This window comes from Thamnophis elegans, chromosome 4, assembly GCF_009769535.1.
Source record: "Thamnophis elegans isolate rThaEle1 chromosome 4, rThaEle1.pri, whole genome shotgun sequence".
NCBI classification, from domain to species: Eukaryota; Metazoa; Chordata; class Lepidosauria; order Squamata; family Colubridae; genus Thamnophis; species Thamnophis elegans.
The window spans coordinates 133194185-133221170 of NC_045544.1; the positions used below are offsets into that span (position 1 = coordinate 133194185).

The 26986-nt window shown below is 42.4% G+C and overlaps 1 protein-coding gene across 1 annotated transcript; it reads left to right on the forward strand.

The window, feature by feature from the left end:
- The first annotated feature begins 431 nt into the window (after positions 1 to 431).
- On the forward strand, positions 432 to 26486 carry DDX52 (DExD-box helicase 52). The gene is made up of 15 exons (XM_032214853.1): positions 432 to 582; positions 2868 to 3099; positions 4155 to 4294; positions 4501 to 4686; positions 5570 to 5713; positions 7621 to 7732; positions 7818 to 7890; positions 9266 to 9469; positions 11273 to 11363; positions 14404 to 14526; positions 17811 to 17961; positions 20592 to 20667; positions 21934 to 22005; positions 24487 to 24579; positions 26069 to 26486. The coding sequence occupies exons 1-15, from the start codon at positions 496 to 498 to the stop codon at positions 26148 to 26150; spliced, it is 1866 nt and encodes a 621-aa protein (XP_032070744.1). The 5' UTR covers positions 432 to 495; the 3' UTR covers positions 26151 to 26486.
- Positions 26487 to 26986: the final 500 nt, after the last annotated feature.

Genomic DNA, 26986 nt, shown 5'->3' on the forward strand with positions numbered 1-26986 from the left:
TGAATCTCTATCCCTATATTGCATACCAGTGTTTTTCACAATAACACAGCAATTGTGTTACTGTTAAAAATAACACAGCAATTTTAAAATATATGGACTTTTAACTCCTAGAATTCTCTAGCCAGCTTATGGCTGGCTAGGGAATTCTGGGAATTGAAGTCCACGCATTTTAAGGATGCTGAGCTTGAAAAACACTACTTTATTATACTTTCTTATTGGGAATAAATCCCATTAAATTCCATTCATAAGTGCGTGTCTGCATAGGATTACAGGGCAAAATATTTCTTTAAGACCTTAGAATGACCACCGGAAGTCTTTAACCGCTCTTGATTATCTCTACGGCCTAAGAAGGACGGAAAAGTGACTCTCTCTCCCCTATCGTCTCTATGGCTCTTTTCGCGTCGCTTCCTCTTCCCATTGGTCCTGCCACTTCCCGGTTGCCGGGCAACACGAGTGCGGCCGCGCGGTGCAGGCCGGGAGAGAGAGGCGAGCGGCATGGATGCCCACGAGCTCTTCCGGAAACTGGGCGCTGGAGCCAAATTCGACGTGAGGCGCTTCAGGCGGGACGCGGAGCGTTTCGGGGTGAGGAGCGGAGGCCGCGTCCTCGTCGCTGGGCGGACGTCCACGGCTGGGCGAGGGAGGACTGTGGGGGAATGGCAAAACCGTGGGAAATTCTCCCTCCATTGATTGGAGTTGAGTCCGAAATGAATGGACGGCAGCCTCTCAGAAAGCGTTTTGTCGCTATGATCATTATTTGAAAACTCTCTTATTTTAAGAGAAAGTTTTTGTATCTCTAACAATGTGTGTGTGTATGTGTGTGTGGTGTAGTAGTACTATAAGTAGTAGTAGTAGTAGTAATAGTAGTAGTAATAGTGCAGCCTTTATTGTCATTGTACAAAATACATACAACGAAATTGGTTTTAGCCTCACTGGTGCAATCACATGACCACAAATACAAACAACGTAAATAGTATAAAGAATAATCCCAATGCAAGTAATTAGGGGAAAAGAAAAAAGAAGAAAAACTAGTCACATGTTTCCGTGTGTAGGTGGTGATTGTGGCAGTGTTTAAGAGTCTGACAGCCCAAGGATAGAAATTATTTCTAAACCTATTTGTTCAGCTGACTATGCTTCGATGTCTTCTGCCTGATGGCTATTCCAGCAGGCCTGGGGCTGTTGACCTCATGAATGAGGTCCAGCCCCACTCAGATTGAATGTATGGTGCGTCATTTTTAAATTGTTTCTCTTTTTTCTCTTTTTAAATTGTTTCTCTTTTCCTTTTTTAACTCCTTATTTTAATCTTGTTTCTGTAAGCCGCCCGGAGTCCTACGGGATTGGGCGGCATATAAATTTATTAAAAGATAAATTTAAAGTGCGAAGAGACACTGACCATGTATATATGTGTATATGTATGCATGTATATGTGTGTGTGTATATATATGTACGTACGTATGTATGTATGTATATATATAACAAAGGGAACAGTAAAAATATTGGGTTTCTGTCTGGATGGTCTCTTGTGACGAGCCGATAGACGTGTGTGTGTGTGTGTATTTGTATTTATGTGTTTGTACACACACACATTACACATACATATATTCATATATATATATAATAATTCTTTATTGTCTGTGCACATGTACAATGAGATTGGTTGAGCTCCCTCATTGCACCTCCTCCCTGACATAATACAACTCACAGTGAAGACAAAAAAGAAAAAAAATATCCCTAACCCAATAAATCATATTAACAAACACCAGTCCCATTACATCAGTGTGAATATCTATCTATCTATCTATCTATCTATCTATCTATCTATCTATCTATCTATCTATCTATCTATCATCTATCCATCTATCTATCTATCATCTATATTTATCCATCTTTCTTTCTTTCTTTCTTTCTTTCTTTCTTTCCAACATCCCAATTGAGGGAAGCCCCCACCCTAGAAGAATGAAATATTTTCAGAAATATTAAAAAGGCAGAATATTATATTTCCCCAAAGGAGAAATAGAGAAACATGCTCTTAAAAGACAGAAAGCAGACTCAGCCTCCTTCCTTCCCCTCAAAGAAACTGAGGAGGCCACCTTTTAAAAATGCAGATTTGTTAATCTGTTCAAGACAGGATTACAACTCCAAGGAAGCCAGCAATTTAGGATTAATTATATTTGTTAAACAAGATTAAAAATCCAAGGAAGACAGCACTTTAGATCTATTGCCAGCCTTTGTGAGACAAACTAATTAAAATCAAATAACAAAATACACAAAACAAACCTCTAAATTACAAAATGTTGTAGAACAAACTGTATAAAAATGCGAGTGTAAGTTTAAATATGGTGAAAGAAGCCAGCTGGAGCAAGCAGACACATGCAAATGCAAAATATGTCTGTAAGAGGGATAAAGTAGGACAGTGCTAATTGATCAAAAATTGCTACTAATTTCTCCAGTGCGCTGCTTGGAGAGTCCAAGTGTGGGTTAACACAGCCTATCTGCCCTTGGACTGCCCTTGGACTGAGTAATGTTTTTCTTGACCACGCCTCCCTTTGCCTCTCCATGTCCAGTTTAAAAACTCAGTCTGCCCGTTGGGACTGTTTTGGGAGTGCTCCAGTCCAAGAACAGATAGGCTGGGGTTCCCAAATCCAAATTGACCATCTTTCTTCTCTACTTGTCTACAAGGAGATATGTAAAGGTTTGCTTTAAAATGCTGAGAGGGTTCCCGGGCCGGCCCTGTCATCCGCTGGTCGCAAGCCGATAGGTGTTATTGGCTCTTAGTTCTCTCTGGGAATATAGCAGCCAAATAGAAACTACAATTAAGGGTTTCTGTTAGCTTTACATTGAAGAAAGTGTGTGGCTCTATTTAATTTCAGGTACTAAGAACTAAAGAAGAAACAACCAAAACATCAGAAATTCTTGGATCTCTTGATTTTTTTGGAAAGAAAAGAAAAGAAAACGAACTTCATGAAGCTCAAACCAAAACATTGGAACTGTCTAATTTGCCCCTTGAAGAGGTAGCAGCACCACAGAAAACACAGGCTGCAAAGAAGAGAAAAGGAGATGGACAAAGTACTAAAGAGAGAGGAAAAAAGAAAAAAGGCCAAGGTAATGAAAGGCTGCCTACCCATCAGCTTCAAAAAATATGGAATTATTTTTGGTTTTCGTTCAGTTGCATGAAAGTTGTAGTTGCCCATGGAGGTTCTCAGTCATCCAGGTCATGGTTGTTCCAAAGGTGCTTTTTCAAGAGGCATCTGGACTTACTTTGTTTTTCTTTGAAAACGTTTTTGCTTCTTCAGCTCTGAAGATTCACTTACTAAAGAAGCATCTTAGATGAGAAGCTAAACGTCTTCACACTGCCAGAGAGAAGTTCTCTGAGGCTGGGCTCCAGCACGAGTGCAAAAAGTATAGTAAACCTCTGGTCCTGGTGACCGACTCAGATTGGAGCCTATAAAATGTACAACGTGCATAAAATGAAATTCAGTTCCCATTACTTTTGAAGCAACGTGTGTTGTGGTGCAATGTACCGTATTTTTCGGACTATAAGGCACATAATAGCTTCAGAGGAGGAAAACAAGAAAAAAAATGTGCCACCGCGGCCTGTTCACCGCCACCATGCATTGACCGCAGCACGTTCACTTTCACCCCAGCCTCTTCAATGCCGCTGCCAATTCGCCAAGGCCTGTTTACCGTGGCCCATTCACTGCTGCTGCTGCAGCCCATTTCCTACAGCCCGCTCGCTGCCAGAACAGCTGATCGGCACCCATCAACCCCATTCTCCCCCGTTGCAATATTCACTCTATAAGATGCACAGACATTTCCACCCACTTTCGGGGCCGGTGGACAAAGTGCGCCAAAAAATACTGTCCTTAAAGAAGACCAGGTTGCAAAGTCTGATACAAAATATCTTAAATAGTGGCCATTGCAACAGATTAGTTTTATTCTTATTAGAGGTTTAGCTCAGTGGTTCTCAACCTTTTTTTTCACCACCGACCCCCTTTGAATTCCTTTTGTGGCTGTGGGCCGCCCCCCCAGACTTAAGATTTAAATCAACATTTCTGCAAGCCTTCACGGACCCCCTGTGACAACATCGTGGCCCCCCCATTAGTCCGCAGACCATAGGTTGAGAAGCACTTGTTTGATGATGTTCTTGTAACTTTCAGAAACAGTTGCTGTAATTCCTGGTACTGAAAATGATGGCATATTATGGATGTCCACTCTGGAGGCAAAACTTGACATTCCAAAAAGCAAGGGTAAAAAGGGACCCAAATCACAGAAATTAAAACAAATTAGACAAGAAAAGGTGAGTTGCTTCTCTTTTGGCATGTTCACTAAAAATAAATGGTCACTGAATGAGGATAAATGCTATTTTTTCAAAATAATATATTTTTTCAAGATAATAATGAGGCGTTCAGTTGAAACGGAGATGAAGTTTTCATCTAAGTTATTGATATTTACTATGAAAATTACATGTAAATAAAATTTAATCTTTCTCTTGCCTTTTCCCAGATAAACCATTTTAGAAATATGCATAAAATCTACATTCAAGGCACGGATCTTCCAGACCCAATTACTTCCTTTGAAGAACTTGGGAGAGAATACAAAATCCACTCTAAGATTATGCAGAATGTTGAAGCTGCTGGATTCCAGATTCCCACACCAATTCAGATGCAAGCTATTCCCGTCATGCTTCATGTGTGTCTCCCTTCAAATTCCCTCTGAGAGAAAATGGGAATACTGTTGCCATGATATGTTTTAGGCGCATGATGGCAAACCTAAGGCACATGTGCCACAGATGGTGTGCAGCGCTCAATCAGTGGGCACACGAACCGTTGCCCCAGTTCAGCTCCGCCGGTCTCTGGCATGCGTGTGCAGGTTCAGGGTGCATGCAGGGGGGCACCTGCATGGGCGCAGGGCCTTGTGGGGCACGCAGGGGAACCGGGGCCTATCCGGGGAAGCCGTGCACATGTGTGTGGGGAGGGGCAGGGTGTGGGCAGGAGGACGTGCATGCATGTGGGGGAAGCATGTGCAGGGGGATTTCAGCAACAGAGCGGGCAATGCCTGGAATGCACTACTCAACTCTGTTGTTACACCCTTAAACTCCCGTAACTTTACCCCTAAACTGTCTAGTGTGGACCTCACCCCTTTCCTAAGAGGTCTGTAGGAGGCGTGCATAAGTGCACTAGCGTGCCTAACATCCCTGTCCTACTGTCCCCATTTATTCGTACCCATTTCCTGTGTTTATACTTACAACTGTTAACTTGTACATGTTTGACTAAATAAAGAAAATAAATAAAGTCAAGAGTTAGCTGTACAGTGCAGTAACTGCCTATGAGCAAACATAACTATAATAAACATCTCACTGTTGCCTTTCTAGTGGAAGGATTGATTGGTGGGGAGGCTGATGTCAGATTGATTGGCTTAATTATTGCAAGTGCTTAGTGCCCTCAAGACATTAGAAATGCCAGCCAGCAGCTGGCATTCACCGCCTGCTATGGCCCCTCCTCTGCCCCTTTTCGAGCACCGTTTATATACTCTGCGTTCAGCTGAGCCTTGTTGCTTTCCTTTTGCATCCCAGGGTCGTGAGCTCCTGGCTTGTGCTCCCACTGGCTCAGGGAAGACGTTGGCGTTCAGCATTCCCATTTTAACCCACCTGAAGCAGCCCATGAACAAAGGCTTCAGAGCTCTCGTGCTCTCGCCCACGCGGGAACTTGCTAGTCAGGTAAGATGACTTCTCATCTTTCTAAATTTGGCTTAAAGATACATTCAAATGGGGAGGAGGGAGGGAATGAAACTGATTTTGGGTTTGACCCAAAATTGGCCTGCTGCCAATCACCTCCACTAGACCAATTAGATCCCACAGATTAGGCCTCCTCCGAATTCCATCCGCCGGCCAGTGTCGACTGGCGACTACCCGGAGGAGAGCCTTCTCTGTGGCTGCTCCGACCCTTTGGAGCGAACTCCCCGTGGAGATTTGAACCCTCACCACCCTCCAGGCCTTCCGCAAAGCCCTTAAAACCTGGCTGTTCCGACAGGCCTGGGGCTAAAGAGCTGCTGCCCCCGTTTCGAATGGTATGACTGTTGTGTGTTTTTAAATTATGTATTGTTATGTTTCGTTTTTTTATTTTATTTTTTGTTTGTACCCCCCCTTCCCTGATTTGATTTGTTAGCCGCCCTGAGTCCCCTCCGGGGAAAAGGGCGGCATATAAATATAATAAAATGAAATGAAAATGAAATTTTACTGATTAGATTGAGTTGTTGTTTTAGGAATGGCTAGTTTAAAGTAGTATGTAAAAGTAAAAAGTTGAGGTTTGATGCAGTGGTGAAATTCAAAATTTTTCCCTACCGGTTCTGTGGGTGTGCCTTGGGGTGTGTGTCTTGGGAGTGAGTAGGCATGGCCCACACCCACTCTGTCACATGAACCCCCCCCAAGCCACGCCCACAGAACCTGGTAGGAAAAAAAATTGAATTTCTATTCTATTTTCTGCCCAGGCCTGGCCTAATCTATCAAACGCCTCCTGCTCTCCCTTTGCCACACGATGCATTCTTACCAGAGAAGGCAAGCCAGGGCTGAGCTGTCACTGATGGGCTCCCCACTAGCCCGCATCTCACCCCCCCCCCTTGTCGCAAGATGCTTGCAGCTGCCTCCTCTTTTTTTCGGTGCACCTGGAGGTGCTTCTTGCACCAAAAGATGCAGCGGCTGCAGGCTTCTTGCAGCAAAAATTACCGGAGCCACTACACTTCTTGAACCCGCCGCCGCCCTGTTCCATGCACTGGCCACACACATGCAGAACTGTTGTCTGCTGCTGCTGCTGCTCTGGAGGGACTTACCTGGGCATTAAGTTAATCACGTGGTTGCTAAGCAAATCCAGCATATCCAATGTTTTTTTAGGTTTTCTGCCAGAAAGCAGCAGCAAAAAATAAAAAAAATCGCAAATCACACTCATGTAACTGCATCACACTGTAATTATTTGTAAATGTGAGCCGGTTGCCAAGTGCCTGAAATGTGAAAATGTGGCCTTAGGGGGGTGCAGCAGTCATAACTTTTAGTACAGGTTGTAAGTAGCTTTTTAAAAATCCCATTGTTACTTAAAACAGCCAATCATTAAACAAGGACTGCGTGTATCTCCTCAGTGACTATTCTCCAGATAATAGCAATAGATTTATATACTTCTTCACGGTGCTTTTACAGCCTTCTCTAAGCAGCTTACAGAGTCAGTACATTGCCCCCCAACAATTAGGGTCCTCATTTTACCCACCTTGGAAGAATGGAAGGCTGAGTCAACCTTCAGGCTGGTGAGATTCGAACTGCCAAATTGCAGTCAGCCGGCAATCAGCAGAAGCAACCTGCAGTACTGCACTCTAACCACTGCGCCACTGCGGGTCAGTGGTTAGAATGCAGCAAATAACGTAGCAAATCAAGTTGAAAATTATTTAAATAATATTTAGTCAATATCCCAGTGAACAGCAAAAGGCTCTCATTTCCCGCTATTCCATGATGATGGTACCCCCTTGTGTATTTATTTTCTGTGCTTTGTTTTGCTGCTTCTGAAAATAATGGTGACTCTTCGGATATTTAAATCTGTATTTCAGCTGTGTAAACATGTGCCTGTTTCGTCTCCCTTTTAGACTCACAGAGAGCTACTTAAGTTGTCTGAGGGTATCGGCTTCAGGATACATTTGATTCACAAAGCTGCTGAAACAGCGAAGAAGTTTGGGCCGAAGTCCTCTCAGAAATTTGGTAAGGCAGAAATAAACAGGGATTTGTATTCAACTCCCATCTACTTGCTTCTTCTAGCTCTTCGTAACTGTTGCTTTTTCTACAGATATTTTGGTGACTACTCCAAACCGACTTATCTATCTGTTGAAACAAGACCCCCCAGCCATAGATCTGACCAGGTAAAAGGAATAGAACCCCCCCTCCTTTAAAAAAAAATGTATTCCTGTATTTGCTACCCCGTGTTTCCCCAAAAATAAGACCAGGTCTTACTTTCTTTTGGGACACAAAATAAGCACTAGGGCTTATTTTTGAGGGGGGGTTCTTATTTTTTCCTGCTATACGGGAGACCCACTTCTGCTTGCTTGTGGCAGAGCAGGAGGTTGTGCAGCACATAAGTGCCAACACTGCAAGCAGAAGAAGTGGGCCTATGGCATGTGGGCTCCTGCTGCAGTGGTGCTACTGCTGCGAGGCGGGTATCGGGGCGTGGGTGGCCTGGCTGCAGGGGGGTGGGGGCGCTGAAATAAGCCGAGGTGCATGGGGCAGCTCAACCATCACAGCGCCTCGCCTCATGGCCACAGCACTATGAGCAACCAAATGGAATGGGAGGCTGGGAGGTTGCACAGGCTCTTAAGTAGGGCTTATTTTTGGGGTAGGGCTTATAGGTGCATGTGTAAAAAAACCATGGTTATTTCTGGATAGATCTTATTTTCAGGGAAACAGGGTCTTATTTGCTAAAAGGTGGACCTGCAGATACTGTTTGTAGATTTAATTTTGCCTAAAGATGTTGATCCAAATAAATCCTATGCCAGTTAAAGTTTATAATGTATGCATAACATAAAAGTCCATAAAAGTTGCATGATTTTGCTAGCCGATGGCAGAAAAGCTCAGCAAGTTATCATCTTCCAGGATGGTTATGAAGAAACATGTAGGAGAAACAGTGTTTATCACAGAGGAATGTCAGGCCTGCAATTATATTCTTTTTAGAATTTTGGCCTGCCACACCTTCTCTTATTTCATTATGCTGTTTCTTTAGTATAGTTGATTGGAGGGGGGAATAGACAGGAGTGAGATTGTGGAATGTATTGTTTTCATTCTTTACTAGAAGCCAAGGTCGTCTTTTGTCTCCGCACCTTCACACCTGATCGGAAGCAGCTGGGTGGAGACGCCAGCGTGGAAGAAGAAGATTGGACCATGTGATGGATTGTGGGTGTGGGGACAAGATCATGAACTTTTAACTGGGTGGAATTGTGATGTCATTTCCAGTATTGGGATTTCATAGCATAATGCCAAGATGTCTGATTTATTAAATTGGAACTTTAAGGATCGTTTTTGCCTTGGACTCTGATTTAATTCTACATGATACTTGGAATGCTGACAAGGAACTTTTAAGAAGAGTCGACTATATATTAGCAAATAATTAAACATCTATACCCTTTCTGATATTTGCTCACCAGCCTTAAGAAGACCATCTGGAATGTGGCAGTGAGCAGTGATCTGATGTTACTATGCAAGACATGTATCACCACCTAATTGCAGCCTTATCTTCTGCCCTAGAGTTGAATGGCTGGTAGTCGATGAGTCAGACAAATTGTTTGAAGATGGGAAGACAGGATTCCGAGACCAGCTGGCAACCATCTTCTTGGCGTGTTCCTCCCACGTGGTCAAGAGAGCCATGTTCAGTGCAACATTTGCACATGATGTAGAACAGTGGTGTAAACTCAACCTTGACAATATCATATCTGTATCCATCGGAGCAAGGTGAGTGTTGGGATGAAAGGTTGCCTCTTCCTGATTCATTCTCCTTGTCTGGTCTCTACCAGAAGGGAAGTCGCTTGCTCATTCACTTCCTGTTCTGGAATCAAATTCTTCCCATGGAGTTCCATTGCTCCCCTTCCTTTTCTGGGCACTTTTCATTGCCGTTGCTGGTCCTGCTGAAGAGATGAGCAGTTTTTGAGTTAAGCTGAAGAGGCTGCTTGGCTTTTCGATGTACAGAGTCCTTTGGACTCAAATTTCATTTATTAAGAGTGTTGTCTAGACTGCCATTCTTCCTCCTGTCTCCCAAGGTAATTCCCACATACAGAAAGGGAGCAAGATTGTTCTAAGTGTCTGCTGCTGCTGAGCTGCGTCTTCTTCTGTGAACTCTGCTCACTAAACTCTTTTTATTTTGTGAAGTCTTTGGTGTTCTCCTTAATCTCACAACACTTGGACAGACTCAACCATACTTTCAACTAGGAAACCAAGCATCCTAGACCAGGCTAAATCCAAAAATGCTAGAGAGTTGCTGGAAGCCTGGCACTCAGACAAATCAACCATCAATAGACACATTGAGATAAAGCGTGTTTTCATGCCATTCAAAAAAGATGATAAACTAAGAAGAAAATAAAAGCCCAAATTGGTCATTTTCATTTTGATAGTTGCTCAGAATGAAATCGACCACAATTGAGCCCAAAATAATTTGCGCATCCTTTCTAGCAACCAGCACCCAGATAAGCAGGGGTTGACACCAGACAAATTATCAAGCATGAATGTATTACAATGGAAAAAAATAGAGCTCCAGTAACACTGGCAGGCCACGCTAGAGTATATAAACAGTGTAAATCCCACATTCACTGACAAAGATGATGCATGCTATCTAATTGGTAATGAAACATCTGCAGCCAAGCTCAGAGACCACCAGGAGCTCCATATTTCACTCCTGAGCTGCATATATTCACTTCTCTTTATTTTGTTGATTGTAATTTCCAGGTAGAACAAAGCAGCAGGTTGCAATATATAGTGTTCCTTTCCCAATGTAAAATAGGCTGCGCTTTCAAGGATTTGGCATCTGTAAAATGTAACTAACAGCCATTCTGTTGAGAACAGGGGAAGGTAAGACTCCCCCCACCACTCAAAAAATATGATTCCATATACGTTGTTTCTATGTCACTGGTGTCAATGTCACTGGTGTCAAACTCGATCATGTCATGTGACATATCACCATGTGGTGTTTTTTTCTTTATGGAGCCGGGGTGGGTGTGGCCTGTGTGTGATGCATCTGGCCTGCGGGCTGCCAGTTTGACACCCCTATTCTATGTTATCAGCTGAAAGAAAGACATTACCCAACTATGATCATTTTTTAGTTGGGGAGGAGGAATAGGAAAACGTGATGAAAATTTATGGGATCTTTGGATGACCATGACTTGGTTGATTGAGAATCGATCATCCAAGTCATGGTTGTCCCAAAGATGCTCGATTCTCAATCATCCAAGTCATGGACTGGACTTTCTTGTTTTTTTTTTCCTTGAAAAAGTTTTGCTTCTCATCCAACAAGCTGCTTCAGTTCAGAACTGAGGAATCTTTTTGAATGAGAAGCGAAACATTTTCAAGGAAAAAGCCAAGAAAGTCCAGTTGCCTTTTGGAAAAGCGCCTTTGGGATATTTTGATGAAAGATGTTTTCTAAACCCCTTGTAATATTTCCTGAATGGCACAAGGCAAATACAGAAGGGAGTTCACCTTAAAAAAATGTCTATTAAGCCTGAGCTGTCTTCAGAACTGACACAGGTCTTTGACTTTTTGCTTCAGAAATGCTGCAGTCGAGACAGTGGATCAAGAGCTCTTATTTGTTGGATCAGAGACAGGAAAACTGTTAGCTATGAGAGATCTTGTGAAAAAGGTAATTTGTTTTTCATGCTGAGTTTTCTGCACTGAATCAACCTGATCTGTATACCGTAAATAAAAACAGCTGTGAGTGTGTATGTTCCAGTATAATTCTGGAACGCCCCAAGCAATTTCAACCAAACTTGGTACACAGATGACTCTCTGGAAACAAATACTATGGGGGTAAGACACCCCTAAAACTCCTCGGGGTGTGTGTTCTGTTAAGATACAGTCTGTTGTGCCTTAAAATGGCTTCTATTGTACTGCCGTAAAATGCCTTCTGCCATGCAGCACAGTGGAGTTGCCATAGTAATGGCTTCACAATACTCCACAAGGGTGCTCCCTCTGGTAAGGGGGAAAATCCAACATTAGAAATTACATTTGGTCCGGACATTTCCCCTCTATAAATAAATACCCAGGCCATGCCGGGTTCTCAGCTAGTGTGTTAATAAAGCAGGATAAATGAATAGAACACCTTGAGAGATGCAGATGTTTTAGAATATACAGAATTCACTTGAAATGCCGTGAGAATATGCTTTCTTTAAGATACCTTCATATTGGAAGAAAGGAAGGAGAGAGAGAAGTGGAGGAAAAACCTAGATAGGCCTCAGATACATAACTAACATTTTCATATCAACAAGTCAAAGATTATTCATCTCGTGAGATAGCAGCCTATGAGCAAATCAAGGCAGAATTTTAGAATGAGCTTTATTGTTCTTTGTATCTAATCTTTCTTCTGGTGCTATGTGGTATCAGAACATCCAGTTGAGACGCTGAGATACTTCTCAAATCTCTGCTGGTTCTTGGAGATCACTGGGTAATGTTGGGCCACCCTCTTGAAGCTGAAACACAGGAGGAAACACTGGAATTTATATTACTTGTTCGTTTATTAAAAAAATGTATACAGCCACCCAACTTGCAGATGATTCTAAGTGGCTTACAATAAAAAATCCACAGACTTCCGGTTGTACTTCCGGCACTATTGGAGGTGAGGGCAACAAGTTCCTCAGCCCCACTCTTTTTTACACTCTGCAAATCTCCCCAAAAGGGCCTGTTTTTCGCGAAAACGGGCCTGTTTTTTTTTTCTTCTTCAAAAAAAAGGCATAAAAAGCCTTTGGGAGACTTGCAGAGTGCTCGGGGGGAGGGGGCAAAAACAAGCAAAAAACAGCCCGTTTTTCACAAAAACGGGCCCGTTTTTGGTCAAGAAAACTGCCTGCATAGTCTTATGGAACCTTATAGAATGCTCCTGGGGGGCTGGGGGAGGGCAAAATTGAGCAAAAGAATGGCCCTCCCCAGCCCCCAGAAGCTCTCTGAAAGCTTCCATAAGGCTATGCATGGCCATTTTGATGAAGAGGCGGGGCTTTGGGAGGCAAAAAAATGCTGTATTCGATGTACAAGACACATTCAGATTTTCAGCCTCTTTTTTGAGGGAAAAAGGTGTATCTTATAGTGTATAATACTTGGAAAAATATAGTACTTCCCTAATAGATGAAACCCTCAACATTCCCTGCCTTACCATTCTGATCAGCTGGGCGAATGGAGAGTTGGTCCTTCAAACAGCCTTGGCCTCAAGTCAAGGAAAGCTGGCCTGGTCATCCTGAGAATGAAATAAATGTTCTTAGTAACTTAGTCTGTTGATACAGGCAGCCCTTGACTTGGTTGATACAGGTAGTCCTCGACCACAGTTGAGCCCACAATTTCTGTTGCTAAGTGAAACATTTGTTCATTTGAGTTTTGCCCCACTTTATGACTTTTCCTTCCCCTAGCTGTTGAGTGAACCACTGCAGTGGTTACGTTAGTAACACGGTTGTTCAATGAATCTGGTTTCCTCATTTGAATTTGCTTGCAAGAGGACTATAAAAGCTGATCACATGACTCCGGGGCACAGCAACCGTCATAAATATGAGTCATTTGCCAAACATCTGAACTTTGATTACATGAGCATGGGGATGCTGCAACAGTCTTAAGTGTGAAAAACGGTCACAAGTCACTTTTTCAGTGCTGTTGTAACTTTGAATGGTCACTAAATGAACTGTTGTAAGTCAAGTACTACCTGTATATGTATACAGTATATTTCCTCTTCCTTTTCCTTCTTTAGTTTTTCTCTCTCTTCTTCCCTCCTTCCTTCTCTACCTTCCCTCCCTCCCTCCCTTTGCCAGCCCACCCTCTCTCTTTTCTTCCCCTTCCTTTCTGCACCCGATTGGGGAAAGCTTTTGTCTGTTTTGACTGCCAATGTCTCTAGCCAGGTTTAGAAAGATTCATTTTTCTCAGGCAGGTCCCAATCCCATGGGCCCAACTATTTTAAAACTCAGTTGGACTTATTTCAGAATACCCTGAATATGATAGGATTTGTTGTGGCCTGCCAGCAGCGAGCAGAGCTGGCAGCGGACAGTGAGGAGGTTGGGGAGAAACATGGGCCAGTCCTGGAGTCTGGGAAGGCTCTGATGAGGGCTCTGTGTCGGAGGCAGAAAGGGGGCCAGGGCCGTCTGACAGTTATCAGCTGCCTTCGGAGTCGGAGATCAGTGAGGCAGTCTAACAGCTGGAGCCTGTTCCCAGTGTGCGCATGCACAGACTTGCCAGATGAAGGGAACAGCTAAAGAACAGGGGTCGACTTGGGAGTAAGGCCACAGGTGGACAATGAATGGCGCCTCCCAGAGGAAATAAAAGAGGAGCGAAAGGGAAGTGGAGTTTGCAGAAGACAATTAGTTCACTTAATTAGTTCGAGACTCCTTGCCAAGTTTTGCAGATATCGGCCTGTCAGCTCTCTAAGCCAGGTAAGGTCTGTGACTGTAAATCTTCAAGGGACTTTGTTGGCTGTGAATGAGAAGAATTCACAGTAAATTAATAAAAAGGGTTTTTTGTCGGGACAAGGAGTTTGCTTCATGCTCTTGTGAAGCCTCGGTCAGAACAGGATTGTGTGGATGTAGAGTTAAGAGTACTTTCTGAATCTGAAGAGGGAATTGACTAGGCTAGCTGACAGTCACAACATCACTGCACTTCCTGTCTGGATTGTCACCTCACCCTGGTTCTCTTCTTTTCTTTCCCTTCCATTACAGGGCTTCACACCTCCAGTCCTGGTGTTTGTCCAATCTATTGAACGGGCTAAAGAGCTGTTTCACGAGCTTGTTTACGAAGGCATCAATGTGGACGTCATTCATGCAGACAGGACTCAACAACAGGTAGGGGGGCAGGGTTTTTTGGGTATGGAAGAACATTTTATAAGCTAGTTAACAGAGTTGGAAGGGAACTTGGATTGCTGCAGATGTCTCTTCCAGCTCTTAATTTCTATTTTCTTGGGGTGGTATTTCCGCAAACCCAAAAATCTTTGTTTATCATTTCTTGATTTTTTTTTAAAAAAGGAATATTTTTCTTTTTTGGTCAGACAAAGACAGATAATACATAACACATGGAACCTTCTTCAATCACGTACAGCATGTCATTTGGTTGTAAAGTTTTTGTGCATCACTTCCATAGTCTTCACTTTCAAATGTATGTAAACTCACAAGTTATCAACTCATTTCAAACAAATTCTCATATCAATCCAGTATATTATATAAAAAAGTGTTATAATTATTAAACATTCATTTGACTATAAATTGCTTTTACATCCTTTTGTATGAAATATCCTAAATTTCAAGTAAAACTATATAATAGCATTCCATTAGATCCTCCTAAAATCATCCAATAACATTTCATCTTTCTAACATATTCTAAATAAAAATTGATTAATAACAAATACTTTTAAATTTCCTCTCATAGTCCTCATTTGCAGTTTGTATAAAATTTCATATCCTCAAACTAGTACCTATATATGTATTATTATCATTATTACTCATTTATATGGCTATATATAATACTCTAAGTTTAACTAAGTTTGACTTAATTTTTATTGTAAACTTTCACTACATTAACCCTTGTCTTTCCAGTAGTAGTGCAGTTTTATATCTCGTGTCATTTGTGGAATTAATATTCTAGTTGTTTTCTTAGTAGGTCTTTTATGAACTTCTTTTCGCAGCTTGTTGCTCATTGTATACCTTATGAGCACTCGAAACCCTCCATCTATTCCTTTCATCAACTTTTGTTTGGTTATCACCAATGTTTCAATCAAGATTTTTCTTCTTACTTCCATCAAATTTTCTCTTTTTTCTTCTTCTGTACTTTGAGGTCTTCCAGCTTATAAACACTGCCACTATAGCATTCAAGGCTTTTATTGCATTCCAACCAAATTCATTATAGTCTTTCAGGTCAAAGTTTTATCTTCACTGCAGCCCAGGTACTAATAGAAATTTCAAAAGGGCACCTCTGTAAACAATCCATGCTCTTTCCACGTGCTCTTTCCACTATCACTCTCAATAAATAAACTGAAAGGCTTTGAAGTGTAACTCCGATGATCAAAGAAAAGAAAGAAAAAAACAATGTTTCCAAGCCTCCAGCCTTAAAGTGGCAGTGTTACTTTTCTCTCTCTCTCTGCTGTTACAGCCCTCTTTAGATAGCAAACTTACGGAGAAAAATTCTAAATAAATAAAAAAATATCCAATCAAACTTTGTAAAAAAACAAAAAGAAAAAAGAAAATTTCAATCCACCATTATATATAGAAAAAATAAAGAAGAAAAAGTAGAAGAAGAAAAACTGAGCCTTCCAATTTAAAAAATAGGAAACATTTGCAGAACTTCCATTCGTAAAAAGAAAAATTAAAAAAAAGGATAACACACTAAGTCTAATGTAGCTTAATTTCGGCGCTTGTTTTCTATTGTCTTCAATTTTAATTTAGTTTTAATTTTCTTAGGGTAGTCTCTTTTCTAATAATAAAATTTCCTCACCAAACCGACACACTTTCTCTTCAGTTTTCTTTCCCTTTTGGAGCTGTCCCAACTTTAGCAGCTTCAGGGTTGGGTTTCTGTCATTGGAAAAAAGAGCTTCTCCTGGCTCAATCAGGGACTTTGCGGTGTCCCTGAGATCAGCAGGACGTACTCTTCTCTATCACCATCTCTTCGGGATGGTTTAGGTCCAAAAGGACCGTCCAGTGGCAGAAATATTGACTGCAATCTTGGAGCTCCAAGATCACACATCGTATTGTCGCGACGTCCACTCACACTCCCGATTGATAAGAATTACATTGATCAAGTGCTGTGCCAGCAGAAACAAAGTCTTAGATGCTGCAGATTGTCAGCGATTTCCTTCTTCACCACATGGATAAATACACCTGGAAACATCTGCCTACTTACCTACTCTCTCTCTCTCCCTACCTACTGTATTTCTCTCTTTCTCTCTCTCTCTCTATCCCTCTATCTACCTACCTACCTTCTCTCTCTCTCCCCCTACTGTACCTACTGTATTTCTCTCTTTCTCTCTCTCTATCCCTCTACCTACCTACCTACCTACCTATCTACCTACTCTCTCTCCCTACCTTCTACACTCTCTCTCTCCCTCCCTCCCTCCCTCCCTCACTCTATCTACGTACCTACTCTCTTTCTCTCCCTACCTACCTACCTACTGTAGTTCTCTCTCTTTCTCTCCATCTCTATCCCCCTGTCTACCTACTTACTTTTTTTTTAATTTGCCTCTTCAAAACCTTGGTGCGCCTTTTACTCCAGTGCATCTTACACTCCGAAAAATACGGTAGTCTCCATCCATTGTTAGTTCCTGCTTGTCTTGTCTTGTTTTTTTCCCCTCCTGGTTTTTGCTTTTTGGAGAGCTTTGCTAACTGGCTCTCTTCAAGAGGGTGTGTTTTGAGTTCAGGTGGAAGAGAAGTTCTTTCTGCAGGTTGTCAGGGTTCCAAGTAACACCCCCAACGAAAGGAAACTCTGAGGTTTAAAGTTCCTCAAAGTTCCATTTTATTAGAGATGTCATTTTGGCACATCTGGGAAAACCTGACTCTGAAAGCTTCCAGGTTTCCCCCCAACCAAATGAAAGTCCAAGCCCCTTCCCAGCACTTACATGTCCATCACATGGCCCAATCAGGCACCATCCCAACTGATGATGCCTCCCAGTCACAACACTCCAGGTGCAGGGAAAGATGTCCTTGACTCTCTGAGAAAGGAGTGTTATTATGACTATATTGTCAGTGTTGCATAAATTCAAATCCAGAAGCACACACAGATAACTGATTTAGATGGATTCATTAACTTCTTTATATACATAATAATAGATGAATAAATGTACAATACCAACAGGAGAGTTACAAGCAAACACAAGCAGTTAGTTTCATTTCAGCAGACAAGCGCAGACAGACTGCTAGTTTACTTCTCAGAGCAGCAGACGGCTTAAGTTTCTGTTTCAATTCTCTGCACAGATTCAGATCTATTTAAGCTCCCATTGGCTGATTTAGTTGCTATGCCTATTCATTGGCTGACCTTGTTTCCATGTCTCCCCCAGTCATGAATTTTATATATATATATATAAATTCCTGACACAGGAATTTAATCACGACTTACATGATGATTTTCTCCCCCCTCTCCCTAGAGAGATAATGTAGTGCGCAGTTTCAGAGCTGGGAAGATCTGGGTCCTTATTTGCACTGCTTTGCTGGCTCGAGGGATCGACTTCAAAGGAGTGAACATGGTGATCAATTTTGACTTCCCCAGCAGTGCCGTGGAATATATCCACCGGATAGGTGAGTTAGGGTTCTGCGTTTTAAAGAAGAGCATTTCGTCATTCCAGCATTTGACTTGGGGTGCAGGAGAATGCAAGCCAGGCCTTTCACAGCTGAGACTCACCTGGAAGTTTTTAGTCAAGAAAGAGAGAATACCAATCAGTGCTTGGAAACTTCTGCCATTATATCTGATTCTTTTCTTTTTTTAAAAAAAAAACTTTATTGAAACCCGGCATTGCCCAGGTATTTATTTATAGGGGGAAAATGTCCGGACCAAATGTAATTTCTAATGTTGGATTTTCCCTCTTACCAAAGGGAGCCCCCTTGTGGAGCACTGTGAACCATGGAAACTCCACTGTGTTGTACAGTAGAAGCCATTTTACGGCAGTACAGTAGAAGCCATTTTAAAGCACAATGCAGCTATTCAATTAATAATGTGGTTGTTATGTGAATCTGGCTTCCCGATTGACTCTGCTTGTCAGAAGGTCACATGATCCTGGGACACTGCAACCATCATAAATGTGAGTCAGTTGTCCAGCATCCGAATGTAAATCACGTGACCGTGTGGATGCTGCAACTGTCATAAGTGTGAAAAATGGTCATGACACACTTTTTTCAGTGCCATTGTAACATGGAACAGTCACTAAATGAACTGTTGTTAAATCAAGGACTACCTGTAATAAAAAGTTTGAGCTGATTGTAGTCATAAATTGAGGACTACCTGTAATCAATAGCTACCAGCCATTTCTAGAACAACAAAGTGAACTACCGTATTTTTCGGAGTATAAGACGCAACTGTCAAGTTTCCTAACGATGCCATAATTGTCATCAACGTTATCCCTCAAAAAAAAGGGGGGTGAAAATCAGGGTGCATTTTATACAGTGAATACAGCATTTTTGACCTACCAAAACCTGCCCCCTTTGCAAAAATGGACATCAGAGGGTTTGGAAGGCTTGCAAAGTGCTCCTGAGAGCTGGGGAGGGCAAAAAAAGAGCAAAAATGCCCCCCCTCCCCAGGAGCAGTCTACAAGCCTCCCAAAGCCTCTGCATGCCCCCCCTTTTCAAAATACACCCTGTTTTTGAAAAAAATGGGCCATTTTTTCTCATTTTGCCCCCTCCCCAGCCCCCAAAAGCACCCTACAAGTCTCCCAAAGCTCTGCATGCCCCCCCTTTTTTTCTTTGCAAAAATGAGACGAGCAGATGGTTTGGGAGGCCTACAGAGTGCAAAAACTTTTTTTAAAAAAATTTACCTCTTCAAAATCATAGTGTGTTTTATACTCTGGTGCGTCTTATAGTTCGAAAAATACAGTAATAATCAAAACTCAAAATAGAATTTCATTTTTTTTCTGTTCCGAGCACAAAGTCTAGCAACGGTCTCCAGGTAGAAACACAACTGGAAATCTTCTTTCCTTGGTTAAGGACAGTTAGCTTTGCCATCTCTGCCAGTTCCATTACTTTATCCATCCATTCAATTTCCCCCAAGGATTGTCATAATGTTTATCAAACTCTGATAAGCCTTAAAAAGTTTGGAATTGCTGTGAGAACATCCTAAATCTCTTTGTGATATTTGTATGCCAGAAAGCCAGGCACCAAATGTAGTGCCTGGCTTTCTGATATATTGGTCAGAGAAGGAGCTATTGTATCCTAGTCATAATAATTACCAGGGAAATTTTGCCTTGGCATTGCAGCCTTCCAAACTTAGTAGTCAACCTTTTTTCACTGCAACTTGTAATATAGGACTTGACTTCCTTTTAGATGTCAGCCTGTCCCTTGGAGCTTTTCCATTTGTTCCCTCTTTCTCTCTTCCTCCTGTTCTTTTCTTTTAAGGAACATAAAAGCATGACCTTGACAAGTAAGGCTGCAACTGAAGTATGATCTGTTGTTCTTCAAATGTGTAATCTAGTAACTGGGAAGTGCAAAGTGGAGATGACTCATATATTATTATGATGACTCATATAACCCAGTATATACAGTGTGAGTGTGTGTGTGTGTGTGTGTAGTGTGTATATATGTATGTATGTATGTATGTATGTATGTATGTATGTATATGTATATGTATATGTGTCTATATATGTGTCTATATGTGTGTGTGTGTGTGTGTGTATATATGCATCTTGGTGTGTGTGTGTATGGAGTGCTGGCTTTGTTTCAGTAAGTGGATTGATTGGCTGTGTGATTGTATCATGATTGATAGATTGGTGCTGATTGGTGCTGGCTGTGTGTCTGTTGTTGTTTTGTGTTGTAACGGCCTGGGTGATGTGTGGGGCTCGTTGACTAGGGCTGGTTTCCAGATGTCTGATTACCGTAGGAGGCTTGTAGAGTGCTACTGGGAGGTGGGGGCAAAAACGAGCAAAGAATTTTTTCTCACTCATTTTTGCCCTCCCCAACCCCCGGGAGCACTTTGGAAGCTTCCTAAAGGCTATGCACGGCCATTTTTGCAAAGGTTTTAAGAGGCCAAAAATGCTGTATTCAGTGTATAAGTCGCACCCAGATTTTCACCCTTTTTTTTGAGGGAAATAGGTGCATCTTATACGCCGAAAAATACAGAAACTTGAATAGATGTAACATGTCTTTGCAACCTCCCTGCTTCTCTCTTCAGGAGTTCCCCCTTTATTGTTACCGAGGCTAAATACTGTTCTCTCTTGCAACAGGTCGCACAGGGCGGGCAGGGCATACAGGAAAGGCAATTACCTTCTTTACTGAAGATGACAAGCCATTACTGCGAAGGTACCTCTTCCACTCAGGGCTTTGTTTATCTTGTTCGTGGGCTTGACCATTGTTGAGCAAGTCAAGGCTTCAAGAATGAGTCATGGGCTGGCTTGGTGATATTTCCTCCTCCACTCTCCTGGTCTGCTGGCAAAATGGCACTAGGCCCTTCACCCTCTGGCTGTGAGTTGCATACCTTGGCTTACGTGTAGAAAGAATCTGGGGGTTAGTTCCCCCTTCTTTATTTGTTCCCTGCCTTTGTTATTTTTTTATAAATAACTCAAGGCATCAAACACACACAATGCTCCTTCCTTCCCCTATTTTCCCCGTAAGAAGAACAACCCTGTAAAGTGGGCTGTGTTGTAGAGCTGGCAGCAGATTCGGACAGGGAGGAGGTTGGGGAGGAAGATGGGCCAGTCCTGGAGTCTCTGGGGAAAGCTCTAATGAGGGCTTTGCACCAGGAGGCAGAGATGGGGCCAGGGCAGTCTGACAGTTATCAGCTGCTTTCAGAGTCAGACATCATTGAGGCAGACGAACAGCTGGAGCCTGTTCCCAGTGTGCGCATGGGCAGAGTTGCGAGACAAAGGGAGGAGCTAAGGAACAAGGGTCGACTTGGGAGTAAAGCCACAGCTTGACGTTGAATTGCCCCTCCCATAGTGGATAAAAGAGGAGTGAAAGGGGAGTGGAGTTTGCAGGAGACAATTAGTTCATTCCTGCATTCTTGCCAAGTATTGCAGCATCTGAAAGATATGGGCCCGGCCACTCTCCAAGCCTGATAAAGGTCGGTAATTGCGAACTATCTTGAAAGACGGTGGGAGAGGAAAGACTTTGCTGGAGAGGAATTCACTGTCAATTAAATAAAAGGGTTTATTGGGACGGGGACTCAGCTTTGGGCTGCTGGGGAAGCCTGGGTCAGAACAGGCTGGCCCAAAGTCACCTAAAGTCAGGCCCAAAGTCAGGCCTAAAGCCAGACTAGAACTCACGGTCTCCTGATGATTGGTCGAAAGTCATGCATTTGACCTTCATGCCTAAGGCCGGACTAGAACTCACAGTCTCCTGGGTTTTAGCATGTCCATGGAGGAATTATTTTTGGAATGGGATGCAGTACTTGAGAAGCTATTAAGGCATGTTTGGGCCCAGACTGTCTATCCCTAATCTCTGCATTTGCAAGGGCACAGATGAGCGTTTGATCCTCAAATTTTAGGCAGTTAGGTAGGAATCGTCAGCTGTAGGTTTGTTCTCACTATTCTCCTCCTGCCTTTCATCCCCTGTTTTGTTCTCTTTTAGCATAGCCTCCATTATCCAGAGAGCTGGCTGTCCTGTCCCGGATTACATAAAACACTTTCGCAAACTGCAAAGGTATGTTCTTTGAGGTCAAGGTGAATGAAGAAGCTAAGGCGGGAAGGACACTGTGTTCTGGGTGTCCCCAATTGCCTGAAGTCACATTGGCGCTCTCTCACTGCTGAAGTTAAGATCAAACAGGTGCCCCGGGCATGCCCACGTTTGGCTCTTGAGAGAGAGAGACAGAGAGGGAGGGAGGGAAGGAGGGAGGGAGGGAGAGAGAGAGAGAGAGAGAGAGAGAGATCTGTCAGCTTTAAGAAAAAACGATATGACAGCAGGGGTGGGCTGGGTGGGTGTGGCCTAGTCAGCCTCCTGCACCACGGTGTAGGGGGAATCGTTTTATCCTCCTGGGCTCCGGAGGCCCCTCAAACTTCCGGTCATCCCGTTTTTCGCTCTCCCTGAGCCTCTGCACGAACCCTGCACTTAACCTGCATCCAAAACCGGGCCACATGGGGACTCCTGGGAGGGGAGGGGCAGGGCTGGTGTCAGCCAGGTGTGGGATTTGAGGGCTCTCCGAACTGCACAGAATCTTAGCTAGAGGTTCTCCTGAACCCCTGCGAAGTCCCAGCAGCCCACCCGTGCATAGCAGCCTGATTGCTGCTTTGCATATTTATTTGCTGTGTTAGCCCCCTATGGGAGATTCCCAGGGGCATAGTCCAAAAGAATAATGGGGACAAAAGCCTACCGCTGCATCCTAAGCGCATAGTAGTACCATATCTAAGGTACCGGTCAGAGTCCTTAGAAACTTTGCTTAATGTCTCCCAGGTTCCTCATTCCTGATGATCCTTTTAATGATTTAGAATAGAATAGAATAGAAAGCAGAGTTGGAAGGGACCTTGGAGGTCTTCTAGTCCAACCCCCTGCTTAGGCAGGAAACCCTACACCACTTCAGACAAATAGTCATGATGATTCTTGAAATAAAATAAAATAAATAGGAAGCGGTGTAGTACAAAACCAAACTCCAGGAGCATCACCGTTTTCAGGTAGTCCTCGACTTACGACAACGGTTGAGCCCAAAATGTATGCTGTAAGTGAGACATTTCTTGCCATGTTTGTTAAGTGAATAACTGCAGTTGCTAAGTGAATCACACAGTCGTTCATTGAATCTGGCTTCCCCGTTGGCTTCGCTTGTCAGAAGGTCGCAAAAGGGGATCACATGACCCCAGAACACTGCAAACGTTATAAATAAGAACCACTTCCCAAGCATCCAAATTTTGATCATGTGACCATGGGGATGCTGCAACGATCGTGTTAAGAAACAGTCATTTTTTCCCAGTGCCATTGTAAGAATGGTCACTAAATGAATGGTTGTAAGTCAAGGACTACCTATAGTCAGAAATGAGTCCTACACTAGATCTTCGAGTATGGTAGAGAATTATTTATTTATTATTTATTAATTAGACTTATATATCGCTTCATAGGGATTTCAGCCCTCTCTAAGGGGTTTACAGATTTTTAGCAAATTGAGTCAGCAAATTGCTCCCACAGTCTGGGTCCTCATTTCACCCACCTCGGAAGGATGGAAGGCTGAGTCAACCTTGAGCCGGTGAGATTTGAACCGCTGAACTGCAGATAACAGTCAGCTGAAGTGGCCTGCAGTACTGCACCCTAACCACTTCGCCACCTCGGCTCTTTACTATAATTCTGGTAAATGAACTCTTTGTGACTAACCAGTCAGATCTTTAGGTTACTTTCTTGCTAATTTATTCTCTTATGTGCCATATGCTTTTTAAACCTTTTAATAAGGATTCTTTTTCATATGTTTTATGATTTTATATTGCCCAGAATAACTTCTTACGAGATGGGCAGCTATATAAATCAATCAACCAATCTTTCCTTCCATCCATCCATCCATCCATCTCATCATATTAAGCAAGTCTTCTAAGGCAGCCTTTTTTTTTAGCGTGCTTACTACATGTTCTCAAAATTGCAACTATGGTCCCAACTCAGGCTGCCTTTTATTTAGTTATTTGTTTTGAGTTCTCCCCAATTTCTTTTCCTTATTAAATAAATATTCTTTTTCTCTTTTTAGTTTCCAGGCTTCTGGAAAATCTGCCTCCTTTTAGAAATTGAATGAGGGCTGCTCACAAGTCATACATTTGACTGAATATGTCAAATGTAACTTCTGTAGGCAGTTTATTCTATACACTTATATAAATGTTTTCCGTTCTTGCAACTGAATTTTCACACTTAGGTCTACTTCAAGATGACTGAAACATGTCATATGCTTTCACACTTCCTTCTTGACTCCTTTTTTTGGGGGGAGTTCAGATGTTCCTATAACCACATTATGGTTTCCACTGACCGCCCAGATCAGAATGAGGAGTTCTGTTCAGATTAGCTCTCTGGTGGATTTGATAGTTTGCTAGCTCAGGTTCACAACAAGGAACAGGAAAAAGAAAGGGAGCAGGGAAGGAAACTGGACTGTAAACTTTGCTAATGAACTGTTTCTATTTTATTTCTCCTTTCTTTTTCCTCTGCCCTGAATGTCATATTCAGCAAGCAAAAGAAGAAATTTACAAAGAAGCCCTTGGAAAGGGCACACATCCTTACCTCGCCTAAGTTCTTACAAAAGAAAGCCAAGAAAAACAAGTAAGTAGACACTCCTGGATCCAAATGATTTTTTGAACAGTGCTGCATATAGATGCAAATGTAGGTGAATATAGGAGCCAATGAAATAACACCGTGCACCAGAGGTGCTATTCAGCCAGTTCTGACCGGTTCTGCTAAACTGGTAGCAGAATTTTTGAGTAGTTCAGAGAACTGGCAGATACCACCTCTGGCTGGCTCCGCCCCCATCTATTCGCTGCCTCCCAAGTCCCAGCTGATCGGAGTCCCAGCTGATCGGCTGGGTCTTCTTCTGTTGCCCTGCACAGGAGAATGGAGCTGGAAAGCAGGTTAGTGGGGGTGGGGCAGGAATGGTGATTTTACAAAATCTTTGCCTTGGAGTGGGGTGAAAATGGAGATTTTACAGTATCCTTCCCCCTAGATTGGGGAGGGAATGGGGATTTTGCAGTATCCTTCCTCTGCCACGCCCACCAAGCCATGCCCACAGAACCGGTACTAAAAAAATTGAATCTTACCACTGCCATGCACATTTAAGAACATTCCTAGAAAAATTTAAGAGTAGAGTGCTTTCAATTTGCTATTTTGCAAATTTCCTATTAAGGAATGTAACATTTCCCAGTGGATCCTTAACAGAATAACATAGTTGGAAGGGACCTTGGAGGTCTTCTAGTCCAACTCCCTTTGGTCAATATCAGTGTCGGAAACCTTATTATTAACATAGCAATAGATGCAACTTTTTTTTGGCATAAATCTGTCACTGTTTAGGTTGACTTTTTAAACAGTAGCTCTTAATAGGCTTTTCATGCCATTCCCTTCTTTATTGGCATATGAACACAGGATCTCTGTTCTATTTGTTCTACTTTGTATTAATATTTCCCCCAGCAAGTTGTGTTATAAGTAGTGTTAAAAACAATATGATTAAATTGTGCTATGTTAAATACAGAAAATAGTCCTTGTTTGTTGTTTCTGGCTGAGAATTTTCAAAGTTTTGACTCAAGGTAATCTTTATTTAGCGACTGCCTCATTTAGTGACTGTTCAGAGTTACAAAGTTGCTGAAAAGGTAACTCTGCAGTTGGTCCTTGCATTTACAACCTTTGGAAGCCGGTAAAGTAAAGGAAAATGGAAGTAAGATCATAAGCACAGTCATGGTGTCAATCATTTAGCAAATATTTTGCTTAATGACCGAATTGTGTGTCCCAGTTGTGGTCGCTAAACAAGCACATTTATCTATTTCCAAGGATCCTTTATTCTTTTTGAGAATCAATTTCAAGCCACCTGAACACAAAGTAGTTTGCTACCACTGATTTGGGGTTTTCAGTTCTAAACAAGCCACTCAAGTCTCTCTGGAAGTCAGGTGGCATACAGGTTTAATTTATTCTTATTCTTATTGAAATGAGTATATATCCTTCTACAAAAACGTTAAGAGGTAATTAACTTTTGGTTTGGTTTTTAAAGTTTCAGAAAGTTGGCTGTGTTTCTTATAACTTACTTGTTCCTTTTACTTTTTAATAGGACACTTGTCCAGAAAATGAAAAAGAACTCCAAGGAAGTCCAAAGTAACAATTCTCAGAAACAGGCAACTCCAGAAAATTAATTCTGTTGCTTTGTCAAAATAAACAAGGATTTTTTTTTATCTTTGCAAGAAGAATAAACCCGGGGAGCCCTTTTTTGATGGACAAATGCCTTGATTTTGCGTCTTTGATATATGTGGGTTAATATTTTTCTACTTTACCTTTAGCTACAGGGTAGCTCATCCCCCAGCCCCTGATTAAGTGGGGACTTGAATCAGATCATCCTTCTTGGTGACAGTACAATGGTGCCAAAGCAAGGGTCACACCACAAGAAGATATCCAGATGCAGTCATCACAGGCACAGAAAGGACTCCAGATGCAAAGGATTCCTCTAATGATAAATGACTCAGCTCATAATAAAAGGGAGAACTTCTGCTACTAAACTTTGTCATTGATTATGGAAATCAAATAACCTTTACTGTCATTTTTTACTGTGAGCACCCTGGCACACATTAGGAATGAAATTCTATTGCCTGCTCTCAAACGGGTACACATAACACCCATATAGACATGCTAAATACCAGGGGTGTCAAACTCGATTTCATTGAGGGCCTCATCAGGGGTTGCATTTGACCTCGGAGGGCCGGAGTGGTGTGGCTGGAATAGGCAAGGCCAGCTCGACATCAATCATGTCGGAGGCACCTGTGGTGGCCAAGTGCTAAGGCAGGACTTCCCTCAGACCCTCAGTCACTTTCATTATATTCTTTCTTTCCTTCCTTCCTTCCCTTCTTTTTCCTTCTCTCTTCATTCTTTCTTCTTCCTTCCCTTTTCCTTATTTTTCCTTCCTGGCTCTCTTCCCACTGTTCCTTTTCTTTCTCCTTTTCCTCTTTCCTTTTCTCCTTTCCTGCCCCTTCTTGCA

What these genes read in the sequence shown, in the direction of transcription:
- DDX52 (XM_032214853.1), top strand. Translation starts at nt 496, where the DNA reads ATGGATGCCCACGAGCTCTTCCGGAAACTGGGCGCTGGAGCCAAATTC. An exon ending in CAGACAGGACTCAACAACAG is followed by an intron (nt 14,527 to 17,810) that starts GTAGGGGGGCAG and finishes CCCTCTCCCTAG; the next exon opens with AGAGATAATGTAGTGCGCAG. An exon ending in CACTTTCGCAAACTGCAAAG is followed by an intron (nt 22,006 to 24,486) that starts GTATGTTCTTTG and finishes TGTCATATTCAG; the next exon opens with CAAGCAAAAGAAGAAATTTA.